Below are 24,163 nucleotides of genomic sequence, written 5' to 3'. Positions count from 1 at the left end.
TTTAAATAAAAACTTGAAACTCTAAAATAAAGTTTAGGTGATAAGATGGAAAAGACATGCTGATTGATTTGACTAGACATGGAAGTTTAGGAATGGAGTGACACTAAAGGTGATACTTTGTTTTCTGATTTGTGTAAGCATGGCAGCCTATAGGCAGGAAACCATATTTGGGTTTAGACGTATTGAATTTGAGGACGTTTCCATTCAAAGAGAAATACAGAAGGGAGTAGGGATACATGGGTCTAGAACTGTAAGGAAGAGGCTGGGTCAAAGATATAAATATAGGATTCGTTCTGTTGATAATTACTGAGATTGTCTGGGAAGAGAGTGTATAACAAGAGAAGGCAACTTCAACTGAGCCTTGAGGAACTCCTATCTCTGCTGTCAGAAGAACATGCAAAAGGGACCAAAACAGAACAGCAGAGGAGGTGGGGAAATAAGCCAGAAGGGGAAGGTGTTGCAAAACTCAGGGGAAGAGAGAGTCCTGCAGAAACAGTTCATGCTGATGAGAGGTTAAAATAAGAATGGACAATAAAAATAGTGTCAAGTCTACCCAACTGAGTTTTCTACACTAATATCTATAAAATGTGCATTTTCGTCTTATTTAGGCACATCCACTTTGCTGCTTACTAGAGTGAACTGTGCAGATTGGTCTGATTTATGTACTAAGCAAAATGTTACTGAATTTCCAGTTGTAAAGATGTACAAGGAAGGCAAGCACCCAGTATCTTATGCTGGTATGTTAGGAACTGAAGATCTCCTAAAATTTATCCTGCTGTAAGTATTCACATTCTTCCTAAGACTTTAAAAATTTTAGGTCTATAAACCTTCTAATTCCCATGCTTTGTGGGCATACTTTGAATAGGTTAAGGAGTAATGAATTGAGATAACAGGATAAATGGTGGGGAGAGCCTATCCACATCACTTTTGGGGAGATAGAAATTTTATTTAATGAGGGTGATTTTTTTTTAAATTATAAGAGTATTTAATTGTCTTTGTTTTGTCAGATATTTATCGTGTGGAATATAGTGTTTACTAAGTTCAATATGTTTTATTTTTTATTTTTTGCAAGCTGAAAAGTGTCTTTAAAAATTAATTTTGAATGTAGTTATATATTCATCCAGCAACAGGATTTCATGCCCAGTGAACATAACATCTGTGCAGGAAGCAGAAGAATATTTAAGTGGGGAATTATATAAAGACCTGGTCCCCTACTCTAGTGTGTCTGTGCTGGGACTATTTAGCCCAAACATGACCATAGGTGAGTAGAAGTGAACTTTAAAATTATGTAATAGTTAAAAACTTGCTTACTAGCTTTACTTTTAAAAAGGAATTAGTATCTTTTTAAATTATAGAGAACTCAAATTATAGAATTTTTAAAATGCAGAGAAATTTGAAGAAAAAATAAAAATCCAAAATTAGAGTTATTAAATTTTGATGTAATTCCTTCCCTCATTTTTCTTTGTACCTATGTATTGCATATTAATATGTTTTAATATAATTGGACTAGTACTGTGTATCTAGGTTAGTAACTTGCTGTTTTTATTTAATATTACATGGGTTCATCTTTTCCATGTGATTAGTATTCTTCAGAAACATTATGGCTGTATATTTGGATGAATATACTGTAATTTAACTATTTACCAACAAATAACACCTGTTGTTTTCCTTTTTTCTTTTGCTGTGAAGAATATTTTTATTTATGCATCTTGGTGTGGAATTTAGACCATTTAATGGATAAATTTATAAATTTATAAATTCCCAAAAGGAGAATAACTGTTTTCTATAAGCTGTGTGTTATATGTGTTATTCATTTTTAGAAATGGGTTTTTAGTGCTTGTCTAATGAATTACTATGAGATTTTTTATGTATTAAGGTTATTAAGTTCTTGTCATTTGTTTCAATGATTTTCCCCCAGTTTGTTTGGTTTTTAGCTTTGTTTAATAATTTTATATTTAACAGTTTAAAATTTGTTTCAAATCTATTGATTTTGATATTTCTTCCATTGATTTCAATTATAGAAAATCTCTATCATCTTTACAGTTAGTATTCACCAGTATATTTTCTTTTTGCTTTAATTTATAATATTTTCTTACTCTATATTATCTTCCTTTGAATATTTTTTAAAATTGTGATAAAATACACATAACATAATTTACTATCTTAACTATTTTTCAGCATATAGTTCACTAGTGACAAGTATATTTACATTGTTGTACAACTAATCTCCAGAACTTTTTCATTTTGCAAAACTGTAACTCTGTACCTATTAAACAACTCTACATTTCCCTGTTGGCCTAGTCCCTGGCAGCCTCCGTTCCACTTTGTATCTCTATGAATTTGACTACTCTGGGTACTTACTGTAAGTGGAATCATACAGTATTTGTCTTTTATTGGCTGGCTTACTTAGCATGATGTCCTCAAGGTTCATCCATCTTGTATCATATGTCAGAATTTCCTTTCTTTTAAAGGCTGAATAATATTTCGTTGTATGTATATAGCACGTTTTACTTATCCATTCATCTGTTGATGAACACTTGGGCTGTTTTTACCTCTTGGCTATTGTGCATAATGCTTCTGTGAACATGGGTGTTCAAATATATCTTCAGGACTCTGCTTTCAATTCTTTTAGATATATACCCAGAAGTGGAATTGCTGTGTCATATGATAGCCCTACTTTAAAATTTTTGAAGAACCACTATACTGTTTTCCCTAGTGGCTGTACCATTTTATATTCCCACCAAGGGTTCTAATTTCTCCATATCCTCAGCAACACTTGTTATTTTCTGTTTGTTTGTTTGTTTGTTTGTTTGTTTGTTTTTGATAGTAACCATCCTAATGGGTGTTAGATTTGATTTGATCATGGTTTTGATTTTCACTTTCCTAATAAGTAGTGATATTGAGCATCTTTTTATGTCTTGTTGGCCGTTTGTATATCTTCTTTGGAGAAATGTCTATTCAAGTCCTATGCCCATTTTTTAATCGGGTTATTGTTGTTGAGTTGTAGGAATTCTTTATATATTCTGGAAATTAACCCCTTATCATATATATGAATTGCATATATTTCTTTCTGTTCCATGGAATACCTTTCCACTTGTTGTGACCTTTTTTCAAGTCTTTACCTTTTAGATATTTTTTGTGCATGATATGAAGTTAGGAGACAACTCTATTTTTGTCTAAATAGTTAATTATCTGTTGTCCCCTCTTTTTTTTTGATTCCACTGTCACCATATTAAATCCATGTCTGTATGTGTGTATGTATATCTGTTTAAGTGTTTTCTCTTTTATTCACTCTTATCTCCCTAATATAATAGTTTTTTAATACGTGTTGAATATATAATTGGGTCAACTCTGGTTTGCCTTTTTTTGCCTGTTGACTCTTCCAGGTGAACTTCGGTCCTTTACACATAATTGTCTCAACTTATTTGTATGTCCGTTGCTTGTTTTATGCTTCACTATTATCTCTTTAGTTAGTTTAGTCTACATGGAATATGCTTTCAATTTCTTCTGTCATCTTTTTCTCTATATGGGCTTCTATAGTCTTGTAAACTCAGATTATCATTATTCTTGAACTTTTTTTTTTGCATTATATGTTTCTCTTTGAATTTTTTGCATTTTTCTAGCATTTTATTATGAAAAATTTCAAACTTACAGCAAAAGTTGAAAGATTTTATAGTGAACAGCCATATACCCATCATCTAGTTTCTACTATTAGCATTTAACTTGTACTTGACTTAGCATGTGCCTGTGCATCTATTCATCCTTCTTCCATCCATCAATTACTTATTTTTGATGCATTTCAAATGTTTTTTCTTTTTTTTTTTTAATTTTTTTAAATGTGTTATTCATTTTCTGAGAGAGAGAGAGAGAGAGAGAGAGAGAGAGAGAGAGAGCGCGCGCAGGGAAGGGACAGAGAGAGAGAGGGAGACACAGAATCCAAAGCAGGCTCCACAGCCTGGAGCGTGACGTGGGGCTCGAACTCACGAAACAAGATCATGACCTGAGCCATAGTCAGAAGTTTAACTGACTGAGCCACCCAGGCGCCCCAAATTAATGTTTTTTTTTTTCATTCAGCATTAATACATTGCTGATAGCAATTAATTTTACCTTGTTAGTTTTACATAGATAGCATCATAGACTAGAGTGTTCTTTTGATATCACATCTTCTCTATTTTTAGACTATTTTTTTCTAGCTTCATAGGAATGTCCTACAATAAGTTTTAAAGGAAGGGTACACAGGACATTCTTCCTAACTGGTAATATTGCTTAGAATGTTATTCTCTTGCTTTTGCATACGGATGGTTTCTTGACTAGGTAACAAAATCCTTAGTGGTGTTTTTTCTTTTTTCATCATGTTAGCTGTTGGCATTTATCTAACAAACCTGCCCCCTTACTTTTCTTTCTTTTAAGATGAATTTCAAATTCTGAATAAAATCTTTTAAGGATATTTTTATGGAAAGAATATCCCCATATCTAGCATCAAACTCACAGATAGTGGATACTATCTTCTATCTACTTATTAAGTTTGCTTTATACAAATTTCTGTCTAGTAATTTTTCCCCTCTACTTGGCCTTCACAATCTTTTAAAATAAAAGCCAACAGGGGCGCCTGGGTGGCGCAGTCGGTTAAGCGTCTGACTTCAGCCAGGTCACGATCTCGCGGTCCGTGAGTTCGAGCCCCGCGTCAGGCTCTGGGCTGATGGTTCAGAGCCTAGAGCCTGTTTCCGATTCTGTGTCTCCCTCTCTCTCTGCCCCTTCCCCGTTCATGCTCTGTCTCTCTCTGTCCCAAAAATAAATAAACGTTGAAAAAAAAAATAAAAGCCAACAAAACTTACTAGAAAGAAATGATAAGAATATGAATGTGTGTTCTGTGACTTCCTATCTTAGAAGGCAAAATCCTAGAGGGGATAGCTTTTTCATTTGTATTTTTATGAAAAAATGTGAAGTGAGGGAGTTTATTTTTTACTCCTGTATTTTTGCCTTTCTAATGTTTTTGCTTCCACCGTTGACTTTGTCTTCTGTCTACCTCTGGTGCCCTGAGGTTGTCATTTATTATTTACTCTGGGCCTCCTTCCAAAAAGGATTAAGGTCTTTAGATAATAAAAAGTACACATACAATAAAATCATTAAAACAAGAATAAGAGTTAAGCCATAAAAGAGTAGGGAATAATTATGTAGAATACTTTGAAAACACTGCAGTTGATCATAAAACTTAACCCTAAGTAATCTGGTATCAACTGGAAACAGAAAGATGAAATTTTTGCCAGCTAATCATCGTTATATGATAAATGGCAACATAAAAGTTAGGATGCTGACTCATCCACAGAGAAAACTTTTCCCTGATTGTAAATGCTGAGAGGGATTTTACATATATCTTTTATGTAAGAGATCAGCACAGGGAACAGTATACTTTGTGATAATTTTGTACAAATGATAAGATTTACATATAATTGTCTCTCAACACAAGTCAAAGGTATAGTGTTAAAATATATAGAGATCGTTTTGCTGTGCCAGAATGATGTAATCTGGGGACAATGCTTTTTTATTATTTCACTAGATTGATTGTTCTCAGACTTTTCAGTCAGGTATTCATTTCTCTTTTTTGTTGTTTTTGTTTTTTGCAGATGTCCAGGTGATAGTTACTGTACTTTCAATATCTATTGAATGAGAAAATGTGTAACAGTAAAAGGCTACTATGAATTCATTAACATTTTATGTACATTTGTATTTGACTCATAAATATAACTACTGACATTTACTGTGCAGTTATTTTATATCAGATACTGATTTATTGTTCATGTAGATTCTAAGGATTTAAAAAAAATTTTTTTAATGTTTATTTATTTTTGAGACAGAGAGAGACAGAGCATGAGCAGGGGAGGGGCAGAGAGAGAGGGAGACACAGAATCTGAAACAGGCTCCAGGCTCCGAGCCGTCAGCACAGAGCCCGACTCGGGGCTCGAACTCATGAACTGTGAGATCATGACCTGAGCCGAAGTCGGACGCTTAACCGACTGAGCCACCCGGGCGCCCCGATTCTAATGACTTAAAGATTAATATAATGCGAATTCAATGAGGGCGAAAATGTCTCCTTTGTCCATTGTTGTATCTGCGAGGTCTCTCTCTGTTTTTTTCCCTCTGTAATTAATAAGTATGTTGTGGGGATAGAATGTAAGACCTTGTAAACGTCCTGTTTCTCATTATACTTTTGCACTCCAGTGTTAGAATCCATTGCTTGAAAGAGCTATCACTATGATGGTTGCCAGTGGAAAATTTCTAACTCCCTATTCCTTCTATATACATACTCAAATAGTTCTCCTGTAAGAGCTTTTCCTTCTAATTTGTTTGTTTTTCAGTATGGACACCTGAGTTCTTATTTTATTCAGTGGGTTATAATCAGTTACAATCATTCATTTGCTAACATCTCAGATTTGGTCAGTGGGGGCCCCTTCAATCTGACTCCTGTGTCCTTTTGACATGTCTCCGTCATTCTTTCAGTATGTCCTTTTGGCACAAGATGTTCCCAGTTTCATTTGTGGGATCAGCCATTTCTCCAAGAGTCTAGGTTCCTTTTAGTGGGACATTGAATTCAGAAACCAAGATCTAGGGATTAGGAGTGCTTTTAGTTACTGGAGGGCTCTTGTTTCTCAACTCTTGTTGACAGAGCTAAAAAAATAAGTGTGTGTAGTAGTATGTGTATATATGTGTGTGTATAAATGTAACTATTCAATAAAATGTGATAGTGAGAAAACAGTATTGCTAAACTACTGTATTTATTTTATGCAATTAAAACATGTTTATAGTTACACAACTAAATATTATAACTATTATTACATCCCAGATACATTTATTGTGATTTAAAAACCTTTTTATTTAGATTAACTGATTATTTTTTTATACTTGGGGTTGCAGTATATTCTGACATATATGCTGTTTTCACCAAGGAGGAGAATATGCTTGGTTTTAAGTGTTCAGAGGATAGCTGGCAGTCTGGTTTAGTAGAAGTGGATATGTTTCTACAGTCTTAAATGGTTCCATTATGAGCAAGTAAATTTGTGAAGAGCCTTTTAAGAAACGTATTCATGAGTAGAGAGGCTTCTGTGTGAGGAAAGTACATGGAAATATTAGTGTAATTTTCCACTGTTCTTCACCGAAAAAGAAAAGAAGCTGAAACGGGTTCCATTATGTCATTGCTTTAGCTAATGATCATCAATTATTGACCAGAATTTAGCTCTGTTTTCTCTTAGAAATGAAAGTATAGGGACTCAGTTCTTTCCAGTTTTTTTCATATGAACCTTTTCTGCTTTGGTGTAACACAGACTTTAGAAAATATTTTCTGTGATAGTAACAGTTTCTCATTAAATTCATGGTTATAAATAGCTCCGAATGCTGCCTACTGGCTGACTGTGCCACTTTAGTAAGTTGGCTTTCCTGCAGTGTTTCTCAGTCTTGTGGAAAGTATGCATCCTTTTTAGAGAACATAACCTTGTGGTTACCTGATGGTAAGAGTGCTGATGCTCACACCAGAGATATAGTCGTGACTGCTAAGGTACAGATCTTTTGGGTTCAGCATGTCCAGAGCACGAGGTGCTTTATGACTCAATTCTTCCATCATGAATTTTCTGTTTGAACTGCCATGAACCTTCCTTGTAGTGAGCTAAATTATCATTTGGTCTTCACTTGGCAAGAATACATCATTTATATAAGTTTTCCTCTGCTCTTTTCTCATTGGTCTGCAAGTATTTAATTCACAGCTGCTTCTTGGTTATAAGATAGTCATTAACATGAATCAGAATATACTATTACCTATGATACTGTATTCAGAATGCTATAGAAATAATAATTTTTAAATATCCTAACAAATGAGAAAAGACTGACGCATAAATTAATCAAGGTTCAAAAGTAACAAAAACACATTACAGAAAATACAGGAAATAAAAAAAGATACAAATCCCTCATAATTGCAGAATCCTAACACAGACATTATTAAAGGACTATAATTTCTAATCTTCTATTTTTTCTGTGCATATAGGTACTTTTAGATTTTGTAATGACAGTGCGCACAACATTTCACATATCTCCTTCTCTTTCCAAACTATATATAAGGCAACCAACTCTATTTACCCACATTAGAGTGTAAATTAAAAAGCAACAAATATTTATTCAGTAACTCTGTATGATTAGAGTGCTCTAAATCTGATAAATCACATTTACAGTACATTTGTTTAGGGAACCATAATTGCATTATATCAATTTACATTTCTATAGTAATCAAATGTCATAAAAAGAACACAGATTTTAGAACCACTAAGTTATATAAGGTCTACCTGTAAATATTTATCTTTATAATTAATTTCTAATAAAGCACAATCATTTATAAATCTGTCCATCGGTTGAACAGCACACATAATTTTAAAGGTTTCAGATTTTTGTCTTGTCTATGTATTTATAGCAAAAGAAGATTTCACCAAAGCGGGAAACTACCTAAGAGGATTTGTTATCACTGGAATTTATTCTGAAGAAGATGTTTTGATACTGTAAGTTTATTGGTCTTCTAATTTTAGTGAGGAAGAAGTTTGCAAAATAATACATTGCTAGCTTTTACACAGTTGAAGGAAAATAGGGCAGCAATATAACTAACTTTGATTTTTAATTAAATGTTTAATTTCCTTGTAAGAAGATCTGGGCAGCAGCATCTGGCTATTTAGAATTCTTAGATACTCTTTTGCTTTAGGCTAGAGTCCCTACAGGGGCAACCTTGGATTCATAATACTTTTTCTATAAAAATTTTTCCCGTTTGGGTTCTATTATCTGCAACTTTGGTTCTCTGAAATTGTCATAGTTTTGGGGGGAATTTTACTTCTTCAAGTGTCCAGGTTTTGATTTGCCACCAAGGTATATATAAAAATGAGAATTTCCCCATGTTGTTGCTCTTTTAGCCATGTAAGTTGCTTTATTTGTAGAATGTGGAACTCAGATATTTCACTTGCCTCAGAATGAAGGACTGAACATTTGGAGATTATTACATATACAATACATACATACAGTATGTATGTATACAATACAGTATACAATACATACAGTAATACATCTATATCACATTCTGCATTCATGGCTTGTTTTCAGGTCCAGATGGAGTTGGTAAGCCCCCTCCCTAGTTTATCTTGCTTATTATAGTATTCCTAATTGTGATTTCTGAGCTTAAATCTTCCATCATGAACACTGGTGATGTATACTTTTGATGATCAAGCTCCATTTCTGCCCATGAAGTCAATGACTTTTGAAAAGTAAATACTGAACTCCAGATCTTTAAGAAATAAGAGACTTATTCACCTGACACATGGATAGTCACCCACTATGTTCTGTTCTGCTGTCATTGTGCATTTAACTAAGATCGAAAGCGCTAGACCAGTAGTTTTCAGAGTATGTTTTATTTATAACCAACTGATCAGCTTAAGAGGTAATCTAAAGGCTGGACTGTCCACTAATGTTTATAATATTATAATGTTTATACTTGGTTCTAGCATCAGTTTTTACATAATATAAATGCGACTACTTCAGAGGTGGTTTTACAGAAATCATTTTTTTCTGTCCAGTGATTTCCCTTTAGTTAGCAAAAGTAGTGGTAAGAAGGAGCAGATTTAGGCTGTGTTACAGTGGAGAGAGCATAGAGTTTATATCTGGGGCACCTCAGTTTGAATCCTGTCTCTGCCATTTATCACTCTCTGAGTCCTGGTTTCCTCATCTATAAAATGGGGGTGATAGTGGCATACATTATAGGGCTGTTCTGGGGTTAAGTGAAAACTAAAGGCATCTAAAAGAGTGCCTGGCAAATAGTAAGTTTCTAATAAATGCTTGTCTCCTTGCGTAGCAGTATGGTGAGCAGTCCAAAAAGATTGAGAACCATTCAGTATGTTCCTAATCCTATTTAGACATTTTCTTGATGAGTAAGTTGTCTAGAAAAAAAAAAAGAATCTGTCTAGATTATTATCTGTTGCTTTCTTTTAATCTAGGTTGTCAAGGCTCCTAAATTTCTTCAGACGGCCTCACAAAGAAGATAAATTTGCCTGCAAATTGAGTTCATTTCTTCCTTAGTAGTAGGGCTTCTCATTTGCTGCCTCCCAATCTGACCTCTTGGTGTAATTATTTGTTTTTGATGACTTGCTATATTTTATTGGAAATATTAATACTGCGTTTCTCCACAGGTCAAATAAATATGGGGCAACACTTCCAGCTCTGCTGCTGGCCAGACACAAAGAGGGCAAAGTAGAGAGCATTCCATTCGCTAACTCCCGTGTGCAAGACATAGTTCAAATAGTGACAAATGCATTACTGGAGACATTTGTGAGTATAGTTTATAATAAGGATATTATTTGAAATAGAGAATCTAGAAGAGTTAAAAATAGTATATTTTAATACACAATTTTCCAGCTTTTTTTGGCAGAGGGCATGATGTTTTATGAGCTGAAAATTCATTGGGTTGCTCTGTTTTGTTCACTCATTATGATATAGCTTCTGTAGTCCACTGCCAAAAGTTTACATGTTTTTGGATTATTTTTTTTTATTGTGGAGACTAGTGTAGCTGATGGCTAGTTGAAGGAAGTACTCAATCTAAGCTGAAACTTGGTATAGAGCACATGGATTCTGGGGAGTCAGACTGCCTAAGTTTAAATCCTTGCTTGTTTCCTTACTGGCTCTTTGTTAACTTCTCTGTGCCTCACTTTCCACATGTGCAAAATGTAGTTGGTAGTAGTACCTGCTGCAGAGACTTATCATGAGAACCAAATGAGACCTGTGTACAGTGTTTTGGGTAGTGTTTGGCCACTGGTAAACATTAAACAAATGTTAGCTAAGATTCTTATTTATACAGTTTTAGAACAAAGTAGTGTCTTATGAAAGGCCTTTTCCAGTGCTTCCTTTGAAAATAGTGGATTCAAGGGCATAACACTTTTAACGTGCATTTCTTGATTTCACTTGTTTTCGCATTTATATTAAACATAGCTAGAGTGTAACAAGTTTATGCCTTTCTATATTTCTCAAGTGACATACGCATTATAATCAGCAGTAAATAATGACCATCCTCCTGTTACTATGTTTCTTGCCATGATAATCTAAATGACATTACATTTTAGGTTAAATTAATGGCTGTAGCCTTTATTAAGTGTTTTTGTGGCATTGGTTCTGTTCCCTCCCCCATTCAAGTTACAGGATGTAATTAGTCAAATCATTAGTATTTTCATGATGTAGTTTTCCAAATTATTAAAGTAACATTTTTGTCTTCAATGACCTGTTAAATGAATATTTATTTAGCCATAAACATAGTGTAATATTTTTGGAATTATTATAAGCCTTTACCTTTTTTCTCCCAGACAATACAGAAAACTATGAAAGAAGAAAATCGAAATCAACTGTAACCTCTTTAACCAAATTTAAAATTGGGGGAAATATTTTCCCAAACTTAAAAAAAATCCCATGTGGGGCGCCTGGGTGGCGCAGTCGGTTAAGCGTCCGACTTCAGCCAGGTCACGATCTCGCGGTCCGTGAGTTCGAGCCCCGCGTCAGGCTCTGGGCTGATGGCTCGGAGCCTGGAGCCTGTTTCCGATTCTGTGTCTCCCCCTCTCTCTGCCCCTCCCCCGTTCATGCTCTGTCTCTCTCTGTCCCAAAAATGAATAAAGGTTAAAAAAAAAATTTTTTTTTAAAGAAAAAAAAAAAAATCCCATGTGTATACATGTGATTGTCTTTTTATCTTAAGAGATATTTCCATCAAGAAATGAAGACACACACGTAATGTTTTTTTAGTATCTACATAATATTCTGTTGTACTAAAAAACCACAATTTGTTTAATTTCCTGTTGTTGAATATTTGTCTTTAGTTTTGTTTTACTCAGGGACCAACCTTGAGGATAATCTTTGGGTGTTTCCATGATTACATAATCATGGTAAATTCACAGAATTTGAATTGCTAGTCCAGAGGGCGTGTATATGTTTAAGGCTGCTAATACTTATTCCTATTTTGTACAAGAGGAAATTTGAACATTTTACTCTTTCATCTTTGCGTAATATATAAAAATTGGTATCTATTTTTTTGTTAAGATTATATGCTTTATGGCTGAGAAAGTTTGGGCAAACTTAACAACTATCAGAATCTGTTTATTTTTAAGGCACATGTGATAAGCATTGTGGCAGTATTTCAGTTTACAATGTTTTGGTTTGCAGCATTCAACTAAAAACTGAACAGCTATAATAAAAATTGTTTTGCTTTTAGTTTATGACCTTTCCATAAATTCTAAAACCCTCAAGTGGTTGTTACATTTCTTAAAGCTTCTCTGTGTTGGGAGATTTAAATGAGAGTATGTAGCAGCCAGCCAGCTGCAAGCTCATCTCCTGGCCTGCACTGAAGTACTAGAAAGACTTTGGTTTCTTCATCTGGACAGGGAAGAGGACTGGATGGCCAGACAGTAAACATTTTTTATATGGCATGATGAACCTGATGACAAATTAGGCCAGGGAAATATGCCCAAATCTGAAAAACATGATAATTAACTACATGAGCAATGATCTATCCAAGGCTGTCACATTTAAACATCCTTCTGAACAAATAGTTCTAGCCCTTTTCTCAGATACATTGAGTTCCTTTTTTATGGTTTTATTATGCATAAGTTACAGCCTCTTGTATACTCAAATAGCCAAAGGACACCTTCCAGTTACCATGTTTGATGACCTTTCCTGTAAGTAGCAACCAAAACCATTGACAATGCTTTTCCTTCTCAAAATTCTCTATTCTTCTGGCTTTTGCAATTCCAGATACCTCCTTCAACCCTCTGGCCACTCTGGAATTACATCTTCAACCCCTTTTTCTTCTTCCGCTGTTTTTTCTTTAGGAAATTTTATCCATGCCCATAATTTCTACTATCATTATACCAGCTGATGATTCTAAAATTGAAGTTTCTGATCTTTTCTCCTAAACCCACAGAACTCTTGGTCTTTCTTCCCTGAAATGTGTCACCTGTGTGTCTTTTCACAAATGTGTATTCTAGTTAGTCATCTTTCTAAAACAGACCTAACCATGTCACTCATTTGATTCCAGATCTTCTCAGTATTCCTGGGAGTTAGAAAACCTACCAAGACATTTTACCATCTGGTCTTACGGCCACATTTGCCTCTTGCATGCCTAAGTCTGGCATGCTTCACTCCTACTGTTACCAGATGGCGCGTGTCCCTTCACACCTCTCTGCCTGTCCCCACAATGCTCCCTATATCTGGAATCCTGGCTCTGGCACATACCTTATTCTGTCAAGATCTTGGTTTTTGCCCAAGACCAGATCAAATATCACTTCTGAAATCATCCATGAGCTTCCCTACTTTGTTTTCTTAGCTTAATTTTATTGTCATACGTTAATTCTTTCTTGGATCATAGCAGTTTGTGTACCTGTCTCCTCCTCTAAAGTATGAGCTCTTTGAGAGCAGGGAAAGTAAAGTATCTTGGTTCTTTTTGATTCAGTATCCAGCATCATATCTTGAGCTTTGTAGTTCAGGTGGCTCTATCTCCCTTAATGTTTCAAATCTGTTCAGAGTGAGGAGATCTGCTTGCCTGATGAGATGTGTCAGTTTTATGAAGGGGATGGAACTCATATAGAAGATGAAAGATGATGAAAGATAATAGTTAATATAAGAAGACAACATAGGGAAATTTGGAGAAGAGAGGATCTAAGATCTAAGTCATGAAAGAGGAACGTATAAGAAGAGGATTTTGAGTGTGTAAGAGAAAGAATTAGAAGAAAAATGAGAATTGACAGAGGAAAGTGGCTCTGAGAACTAAATAAGGAAAACTACATACCAGAGCCTGGTATTTAGCTTAAACCAAAAAAAAAAAAAAAAAAGAAAAAAAAAAAAAGAAAAAAAAAAAAAGAAATGAGACTGATATTTTTATTTGTTTAAACATGTTTTTTATAATATTAATTACACTAAAATGTATAATATTGAAACAAAATAAGATTTTTAAGGAATCACAGATGTTGAAAGATATCTTTAAATATCAGCATTTCTTTTTTCAAAAATTTTATGTTAGATACAATAATAGTTTTGTTTCTCATATGTCACATGTTGGCTAATCTGGTCCAGATTTTAGCATAAGAAGTTATTAGAAGTGTTACATCCTTGTAAAACAGGGAGTTTAAGTTATTTTGAAATTAGCACTTTTTTTTTTTTTTTTTAAATAGCTCATTAAGATAAAGTGGGCTTAAATAAAAAGCTCTTGAGGGGTGCCTGGGTGACTCAGTCGGTTAAGCGTCCGACTTTGGCTCAGGTTATGATCTGGTGGTTTGTGGGTTTGAGCCCTGCGTCAGGCTCTGTGCCGACAGCTCAGAGCCTGGAGACTGCTTCAGATTCTGTGTGTCTGTGTCTCTCTCTCTCTGCTCCTACCCCGCTTTCTCCCTCCCTTTCTCTCTGTCAGTCTCTCCCAAAGATAAACATTTTTAAAAATTGTAAAAAAATGAAAAGCTCTTGACAGTCACAGGTTTAGTCAGTAAAGCAAAATCTCCACTTAAAATGTTTTAATTACATTTTATAGACTAAACTTGCATGATTGATCTGAACATTATTTTCTATTTTATGCCTCATCATTTTCCATGTTTTTTTTTCTTTTTTTTTTTAATAGCCAGAAATAACTGTGGAAAACCTTCCCGTCTATTTAAGACTTCAGAAACCATTACTTATTTTATTCAGCGATGGCAGCATAAATCCTCAGTATACAAAAGCAATATTGACGCTGGTAAAAGAGAAACACTTGGATTCACTTACCCCTTGCTGGTTAAATCTGTAAGTATATTTTTATTTTTTAATATGCAAAAGGTAAGAAATTGTAACTACTACATTTTCATTAGGAAATGAAACTCTCTAACTGTACCTTTGGAGTTAATATGGGACCAGTGTATATATTATCAGGATATTTTAGTAACTAAAAGATGACCTTGTTTTAGATTGAATTCTTTTCTACGATGAATTTTATTTTGTTGACTGGTATTTTTTTCTTCAGATCCATTGAGGTGTAATTGACAAAATTTTAGGATATTTAAAGTGTACATTGTGGTGATTCGATACATGTATATATTTTGAAAGGATTCCTCCATCTAAGTAACATATTCATTACATCAGACATTTAAAAATGTATATATATGCCCTACAAGAGATCCTAAGGAGGATCCTGTGAGACAAAGTACCAGAGACATCGCTACAAGCATAAAACATACAGACATCACAATGACTCTAAACCCATATCTTTCTATAATAACACTGAATGTAAATGGACTAAATACGCCAACCAAAAGACATAGGGTGTCAGAATGGATAAAAAAAACAAGACCCATCTATTTGCTGTCTACAAGAGACTCATTTTAGACCTGAGGACACCTTCAGATTGAAAGTGAGGGGATGGAGAACTATCTATCATGCTACTGGAAGTCAAAAGAAAGCTGGAGTAGCCATACTTATATCAGACAAACTAGACTTTAAATTAAAGGCTGTAACCAGAGATGAAGAAGGGCGTTATATAATAATTACAGGGTCTATCCATCAGGAAGAGCTAACAATTATAAATGTCTATGCGCCGAATACAGGAGCCCCCAAATATATAAAGCAATTACTCACAAACATAAGCAACCTTATTGATAAGAATGTGGTAATTGCAGGGGACTTTAAAAATGTATATATATGTTTAATTTTCGGGGGGAGGGGGACTAAGATTTAAGTTCTGTTGTCTTAGCAAATTTCAACTATATAGTATTACCAACTGTAGTCACCATTTATACATGAGATCATCAGACCTTATTCATCTTGTAACTGCGAGTTTGTTCCTTTTCCCATCCTCTTCCTATTTCTCCCAACCCCCAGTCCCCAGCAACCACTTTTCTTCTGTTTCTGTGAGTTTGACTTTTTTAGACTTTTCATGTAGAAGTATTTGTCTTTCTATGTCTGCCTTATTTCACTTGGTGGAATGCCCTGAGTCCATCCATGTTGTAGCAAATGGCAGGATTTCCTTCTTTTTCATGGCTGAATAATATTCCATCTTTATCCATTCATTTGTTGACAGACACTTAGTTTGTTTCTGTATCTTGGCTGTTGCAAATAATGCTGCAATAAGCATGGGAATGCATGCATTTCTTTACTGTCTTGTTTTTATATCCTTTGGCTACATACCCAGAAGTAGAATTGCTAAGTCATATGGTAGTTCTATTTTCAATCTTTTGAGGAACCTCCTCTGTTTTCAACAGTGGTTGCACCAATATACATTCCTACCACCAGTTCTTGAAGGTTCCCTTTTGTTCACATCCTCAACAATACTTGTTATCATTTGCCTTTTTTGATACCAGCCATATTAACAGGTTTGAGGTGATATCTCATTGTGGTTTTGGTTTGAATTTCCTTAATATTACTCATCTTGAACATCTTTTCATGTACCTTTTGGCCATCTTTATGTCTTCTTTGTAAAAATGTCTATTCAGTTCCTCTGCCCATTTTTAATTGGATTATTGGTGTTTTTTGCTGTTGTTATGTGAGTTCTTCCCTCATTTAGATATTCACCCCTTACCACATATGTGATTTGCAAATATTTTCTCTCGTTCCAAAGTTTACCTTTTATTTTAGTTGATGGTTTCCTTTGTCTATAGAAGATTTTGAGAATGAGCGAGTGGGGGAAAGGGAGAGAGAGAGAGAGAGAGAGAGAGAGAGAGAGAAAGAGAGAGAGAGAATCTTAAGCAGGCTCCATGATCAGCACAAAGCCTGACTTGGCACTCAATCCCTTGACCCTGGGATCATGACCTGAGCCCAAATCAGGTGTCAGAAGCTCAATCGACTGAGCCATCCAGGTACCCATATGCAGAAGCTTTTTAATTGGATGTAGTCCCACTTATTTATTTTACTTTTGTTGCCTTTGCTTTCATGTCATGCAGATTTTGAGACGTAGTAATTTTTCTCATTTTTAAACTAATTTGGGTCCCTGCATGTCTCAACGGGCTAAGTGTCTGGCTTTGGTTCAAGTCATGATCTCATGGTTTGTGAGACTGAGCCTGGCATCGAGCTCTGTGCTGACAGTGTGGAGTCTACTTGGAATTCTCTCTCTCTCTGCCCCTATCTCATTTGTGCGCTGTCTCTCTAAAAATAAACAAACTAAAAAAAAAAAAAAATTAATTGATGTCCATTGAGGAAAATTTGGCAAATACAGAAAAATAAACATTGTGATACTTTGGCATTTTTCTTCCTTTCTTTTTTCTGTATTTTTATTTATGTTGAGAGAGAAGGAGTGTGAGTGTACATTTAATGTCTGTGAACACAGTTCACATATCTACACATTATCCATTGTTCAAATGCATTACATGAAAAGTTCATTTTTAATTTATATGAAAAATTAGAAGAATGAGGCAGTGTACATTTTTTTCTATGAAGAATTCACTGACAGTCTACTGCTTAAGACAAATTTCCCCCAGGGTAATTATCTTTGTAGGTATCTCACATTAAAACACTATTTTCCATAATGTGGAATGTGATGTTTCAGGAAAGCTGGGCATCTTAAAATTTTTTTTTTTTAATTTTTTTAATGTTTGAGAGAGAGACAAATAGAGTGCCTTGGGAGAGGGGCAGAGAGAGAGGGAGACAGAAAAACTGAAGCAGTTTCCAGGCTCTGAGCTGTCAGCACAGTATCTGATGTGGGGCTTGAACTCATGGACCGTGAGATCATGACCTGAGCTCAAGTCAGACACTCAACCAACTGAGCCACCCAGGTGCCCCTAAAAATGTGTTTTTAATATGAAATTCATTTTTAAATTGGTTTCCATACAACACCCAGTGCTCATCCCAACAGGTGCCCTCCTCACTGCCCATCACCCTCTTTCCCCTCCCTCCCACCACCTATCAACCCTCAGTTTATTCTGTTTTTAAGAGTCTCTTATGCTTTGGCTCCCTCCCTAACTTTTTTTTTTCCCGTTCCCATCCTCCATGATCTTTTAAGTTTCTCAGGATCCACATAAGAGTGAAAACATATGGTATCTGTCTTTCTCTGTATGACTTATTTCACTTAGCAAAACACTCTCCAGTTCCATCCACATTGCTACAGAAGACCATATTTCATTCTTTCTCATAGCCATGTAGTACTCCATTGTATATATAAACCATAATTTCTTTATCCATTCATTAGTTGATGGATATTTAGGCTCTTTCCATAATTTGGCTATTGTTGAAAGTGCTGCTGTAAACATTGGGGTACAAGTGCCTCTGTACATCAGCACTCCTGTATCCCTTGGAAAAATACCTACTAGTGCAATTGCTGGGTCATAGGGTAGGTCTATTTTTAATTTTTTGAGAAAACTCAACACTGCTTTCCAGAGCGGCTGCACCAATTTGCATTCCCACCAACAGTGCAAGAGGTTCCCGTTTCTCCACATCCTCTCCAGCATCTTTAGTCTCTTGATTTGTTCATTTTGGCCACTCTGACTGGCATGAGGTGGTTTTGATTTGTATTTCCCTGATGAGGAGTGATGTTGAGCATCTATTCTTGTGCCTGTTGGCCATCTGGATGTCTTCTTTAGAGAAGTGTCTATTCATGTTTTCTGCCCCTTCACTGGATTATTTGTTTTTCAGGTGTGGAGTTTGGTGAGTTCTTTATAGATTTTGGATACTAGCCTCTATCTGATATGTCATTTGCAAATATCTTTTCCCATTCTGTCCATTGCCTTTCAGTTTTGGTGATTGTTTCCTTTGCAATGCAGAAACTTTTTATCTTGATGAGGTCCCTATAGTTCATTTTTGCTTTTAATTCCCTTGCCTTTGGGGATGTGTCAAGTAAGAAATTGCTGCAGCTGAGGTCAGAGAGGTTCCTTCCTGCTTTCTCCTCTAGGGTTTTGATGGTTTCCTGTCTCACATTCATGTCCTTTTTCCATTTTGAGTTTATTTTTGTGAATGGTGTAAGAAAGTGGACTAGTTTCATTCTTCTTCATGTTGCTGTCCAGTTCTCCCAGCACCATTTGTTACAGAGACTGTCTTTTTATTGGATATTCTTTCCTGCTTTGTCAAAGATTAGTTGGCCACACTTTTGTGGATCCAATTCTGGGTTCTCTATTCTATTCCATTGGTCTATGTGTCTCTTTTTGTGCCAATACCATGCTGTCTTGATGATTACACCTTTGTAGTAGAGGCTAAAGTCTGGGATTGTGATGCCTCCTGCTTTGGTCTTCTTCTTCAATATCATTTTGGCTATTTGGGGTCTTTTGTGGTTCCATATGAATTTTAGGATTGCTTGTTCTAGCTTTGAGAAGAATGCTGGTGCAATTTTGATTGGGATTGCATTGAATGTGTAGATTGCTTTGTGTAGATTGTATTGACATTTTAACAATACTTATTCTTCCAATCCATGAGCATGGAATGTTTTTCCGTTTCTTTGTGTCTTCTTCAATTTCCTTCATAAGCTTTCTATAGTTTTCAGCATACAGATCTTTTACATCTTTGGTTAGGTTTAATCCTAGGTATTTTATGATTCTTGGTGAAATTGTGAATGGGATCAGTTTCTTTATTTGTCTTTCTGTTGCTTCATTATTAGTGTATAAGAATGCAACTGATTTCTGTACATTAATTTTGTATCCAGCAACTTTGCTGAATTCATGTATCAGTTCTAGCAGACTTTTGGTGGAGTCTATTGGGTTTTCCATGTATAATATCATGTCATCTGCAACAAGTGAAAACCTGACTTCATCTTTGCCAATTTTGAGGCCTTTGATTTCCTTTTGTTGTCTGATCACTGATGCTAGAACTTCCAACACTATGTTAAACAACAGCGGTGAGAGTGGACATCCCTGTCGTGTTCCTGATCTCAGGGAAAAAGCTTTCAGTTTTTCCCCATTGAGGATGATGTTAGCTGTGGGCTTTTCATAAATGGCTTTTATGATGTTTAAGTATGTTTCTTCTATCCCGACTTCCTCAAGGGTTTTTATTGAGGATGCTGAATTTTGTCAAATGCTTTTTCTGCATCGATTGACAGGATCATATGGTTCTTTTCTTTTATTAATGTGATGTATCACATTGACTGATTTGCATATGTTGAACCACCCCACCCTGCAGCCTGGGAATGAATCCCCCTTGATCATGGTGAATAATTCTTTTTATATGCTGTTGAATTCGATTTGCTAGTATCTTATTGAGAATTTTTGCATTCATATTCATCAGGGTTATTGGCCTGTAGTTCTCCTTTTTTGCTGGGTCTCTGTCTGGTTTGAAATCAAAGTAATGCTGGCTACATAGAATGAGTCTGGAAGTTTTCCTTCCCTTTCTATTTTTTGGAACAGCTTGAGAAGGATAGGTATTATCTCTGCTTTAAATGTCTGGTAGAATTCCCCTGGGTAGCCATCTGGTCCTGGACTCTTATTTGTTGGGAGATTTTGATAACTGATTGAATTTCTTTGCTGGTTACGGGTCTGTTCAAGTTTTCTATTTCTTCCTGTTTGAGGTTTGGAAGTGTGTGGCTGTTTAGGAATTTGTCCATTTCTTCCAGGTTGTCCAGTTTGTTGGCATATAGTTTTTCATAGTATTCCCTGATAATTGCTGTATTTCTGAGGGATTGGTTGTAATAATTCCATTTGCATTCATGATTTTATCTATTTGGGTCCTCTCCCTTTTCTTTTTGAGAAGCCTGGCTAGAGGTTTGTCAATTTTGTTTATTTTTTCAAAAAACCAGCTCTTGGTTTTGTTGATCTGCTCTATAGGTTTTTTATAGATTCTATATTGTTTATTTCTGCTCTGATCTTTATTATTTCTTTTCTTCTGCTGGGTTTGGGGTTTGCTGTACTGCTTCTATTTCCTTTAGTTTTTTTAATTTTTTTTCCAATATATGAAATTTATTGTCAAATTGGTTTCCATACAACACCCAGTGCTCATCCCAAAAAGTGCCCTCCTCAATACCCATCACCAACCGTCCCCTCCCTCCCACCCCCATCAATCCTCATTTTGTTCTCTGTTTTTAAGAGTCTCTTATGCTTTGGCTCTCTCCCACTCTAACCTCTTTTTTTTTTTTCCTTCCCCTCCCCCATGGGTTTCTGTTAAGTTTCTCAGGATCCACACAAGAGTGAAAACATATGGTATCTGTCTTTCTCTGTATGGCTTATTTCACTTAGCATCACACTCTCCAGTTCCATCCACATTGCTACAAAGGGCCATATTTCGTTCTTTCTCATTGCCATGTAATACTCCATTGTGTATATAAACCACAATTTCTTTATCCATTCATCAGTTGATGGACATTTAGGCTCTTTCCATAATTTGGCTATTGTTGAGAGTGCTGCTATAAACATTGGGGTACAAGTGCCCCTATGCATCAGTACTCCTGTATCCCTTGGGTAAATTCCTAGCAGTGCTACTGCTGGGTCATAGGGTAGGTCTATTTTTAGTGTTTTGAGGAACCACCACACTGTTTCCAGAGTGGCTGCACCAGTTTGCATTCCCACCAACAGTGCAAGAGGGTTCCCGTTTCTCCACATCCTCTCCAGCATCTTTAGTCTCCTGATTTGTTCATTTTGGCCACTCTGACTGGCGTGAGGTGATATCTGAGCGTGGTTTTGATTTGTATTTCCCTGATGAGGAGCGACGTTGAGCATCTTTTCATGTGCCTGTTGGCCATCTGGATGTCTTCTTTAGAGAAGTGTCTATTCATGTTTTCTGCCCATTTCTTCACTGGATTATTTGTTTTTTGGGTGTGGAGTTTGGTGAGCTCTTTATAGATTTTGGATACTAGCCCTTTGTCCGATATGTCAATGGCAAATATCTTTTCCCATTCCATTGGTTGCCTTTTAGTTTTGTTGGTTGTTTCCATTGCAGTGCAGAAGCTTTTTATCTTCATAAGGTCCCAGTAATTCATTTTTGCTTTTAATTCTCTTGCCTTTGGGGATGTGTCGAGTAAGAGATTGCTACGGCTGAGGTCAGAGAGGTCTTTTCCTGCTTTGTCCTTTAGGGTTTTGATGGTTTCCTGTCTCACATTCAGGTCCTTTATCCATTTGGAGTTTATTTTTGTGAATGGTGTGAGAAAGTGGTCTAGTTTCAACCTTCTGCATGTTGCTGTCCAGTTCTCCCAGCACCATTTGTTACAGAGACTGTCTTTTTATTGGATATTCTTTCCTGCTTTGTCAAAGATGAGTTGGCCATACATTTGTGGGTCTAGTTCTGGGGTTTCTATTCTATTCCATTGGTCTATGTGTCTGTTTTTGTGCCAATACCATGCTGTCTTGATGATTAGAGCTTTGTAGTAGAGGCTAAAGTCTGGGATTGTGATGCCTCCTGCTTTGGTCTTCTTCCTCAAAATTACTTTGGCTATTCGGGGCCTTTTGTGGTTCCATATGAATTTTAGGATTGCTTGTTCTAGTTTCGAGAAGAATGCTGGTGCAGTTTTGATTGGGATTGCATTGAATGTGTAGATAGCTTTGGGTAGTATTGACATTTTGACAATGTTTATTCTTCCATTCCATGAGCAGGGAATGTCTTTCCATTTCTTTATATCTTCTTCAATTACCTTCATAAGCTTTCTATAGTTTTCAGCATACAGATCTTTTACATCTTTGGTTAGATTTATTCCTAGTTATTTTATGCTTCTTGGTGAAATTGTGAATGGGATCAGTTTCTTTATTTGTCTTTCTGTTGCTTCATTGTTAGTGTATAAGAATGCAACTGATTTCTGTACATTGATTTTGTATCCTGCAACTTTGCTGAATTCATGTATCAGTTCTAGCAGACTTTTGGTGGAGTCTATCGGATTTTCCATGTATAGTATCATGTCATCTGCAAAAAGTGAAAGCTTGACTTCATCTTTGCCAATTTTGATGCCTTTGATTTCCTTTTGTTGTCTGATTGCTGATGCTAGAACTTCCAACACTATGTTAAACAACAGCGGTGAGAGTGGACATCCCTGTCGTGTTCCTGATCTCAGGGAAAAAGCTCTCAGTTTTTCCCCATTGAGAATGATGTTAGCTGTGGGCTTTTCATAAATGGCTTTTATGATCTTTAAGTATGTTCCTTCTCTCCCGACTTTCTCGAGGGTTTTTATTAAGAAAGGGTGCTGAATTTTGTCAAAGGCCTTTTCTGCATCGATTGACAGGATCATATGGTTCTTATCTTTTCTTTTATTAATGTGATGTATCACATTGATTGATTTGCAAATGTTGAACCAGCCCTGCAGCCTGGGAATATAATCCCACTTGATCATAGTGAATAATTCTTTTTATATGCTGTTGAATTTGATTTGCTAGTATCTTGTTGAGAATTTTTGCATCCATATTCATCAGAGATATTGGCCTGTAGTTCTCTTTTTTTACTGGGTCTCTGTCTAGTTTAGGAATCAAAATAATACTGTCTTCATAGATTGAGTCTGGAATTTTTCCTTCCATTTCTATTTCTTTGAATAGCTTGAGAAGAATAGGTATTATCTCTGCTTTAAACGTCTGGTAGAACTCCCCTGGGAAGCCATCTGGTCCTGGACTCTTATTTGTTGGGAGATTTTTGATAACCGATTCAATTTCTTTGCTGGTTATGGGTCTGTTCAAGCTTTCTATTTCCTCCTGATTGAAGTTGGAAGAGTGTGGGTGTTTAGGAATTTGGCCATTTCTTCCAGGTTGTCCAATTTGTTGGCATATAATTTTTCATAGTATTCTCTGATAATTGCTTGTATCTCTGAGGGATTGGTTGTCATAATTCCATTTTCATTCATGATTTTATCTATTTGGGTCATCTCCCTTTTCTTTTTGAGAAGCCTGGCTAGAGGTTTGTCAATTTTGTTTATTTTTTCAAAAAACCAGTTTCGTTGATCTGCTCTACAGTTTTTTTAGATTCTATATTGTTTATTTCTGCTCTAATCTCTATTATTTCTCTTCTTCTGCTGGGTTTAGGCTGCCTTTGCTGTTCTGCTTCTAGTTCCTTTAGGTGTGCTGTTAGATTTTGTATTTGGGATTTTTCTTGTTTCTTGAGATAGGCCTGGATTGCAATGTATTTTCCCCTCAGGACTGCCTTCGTTGCATCCCAAAGCATTTGGATTGTTGTATTTTCATTTTCATTTGTTTCCATATATTGTTTAATTTCTTCTCTAATTGCCTGGTGGACCCATTCATTCTTTAGTAGTGTGTTCTTTAACCTCCAAACTTTT

At 35.7% G+C, this 24,163-nt stretch overlaps 1 protein-coding gene across 4 annotated transcripts in view; it reads left to right on the top strand.

The window, feature by feature from the left end:
• Nucleotides 1–24,163, top strand: part of TXNDC16 (thioredoxin domain containing 16) — a 138,920-nt gene that overhangs the window by 88,345 nt on the left and 26,412 nt on the right. For all 4 annotated transcript variants that reach the window (XM_045059919.1, XM_006932861.5, XM_006932862.5 and 1 more), the window contains 5 exons: nucleotides 609–777; nucleotides 1,125–1,261; nucleotides 8,453–8,537; nucleotides 10,206–10,344; nucleotides 14,657–14,817. In XM_045059919.1, the coding sequence (XP_044915854.1) occupies nucleotides 609–777; nucleotides 1,125–1,261; nucleotides 8,453–8,537; nucleotides 10,206–10,344; nucleotides 14,657–14,817 (691 nt within the window). The remainder of the gene's footprint in view (nucleotides 1–608; nucleotides 778–1,124; nucleotides 1,262–8,452; nucleotides 8,538–10,205; nucleotides 10,345–14,656; nucleotides 14,818–24,163) is intronic.

This window comes from Felis catus, chromosome B3, assembly GCF_018350175.1.
Source record: "Felis catus isolate Fca126 chromosome B3, F.catus_Fca126_mat1.0, whole genome shotgun sequence".
In the NCBI taxonomy this organism is placed as follows: Eukaryota; Metazoa; Chordata; class Mammalia; order Carnivora; family Felidae; genus Felis; species Felis catus.
This window is presented reverse-complemented; position numbering and strand designations above follow the sequence as displayed.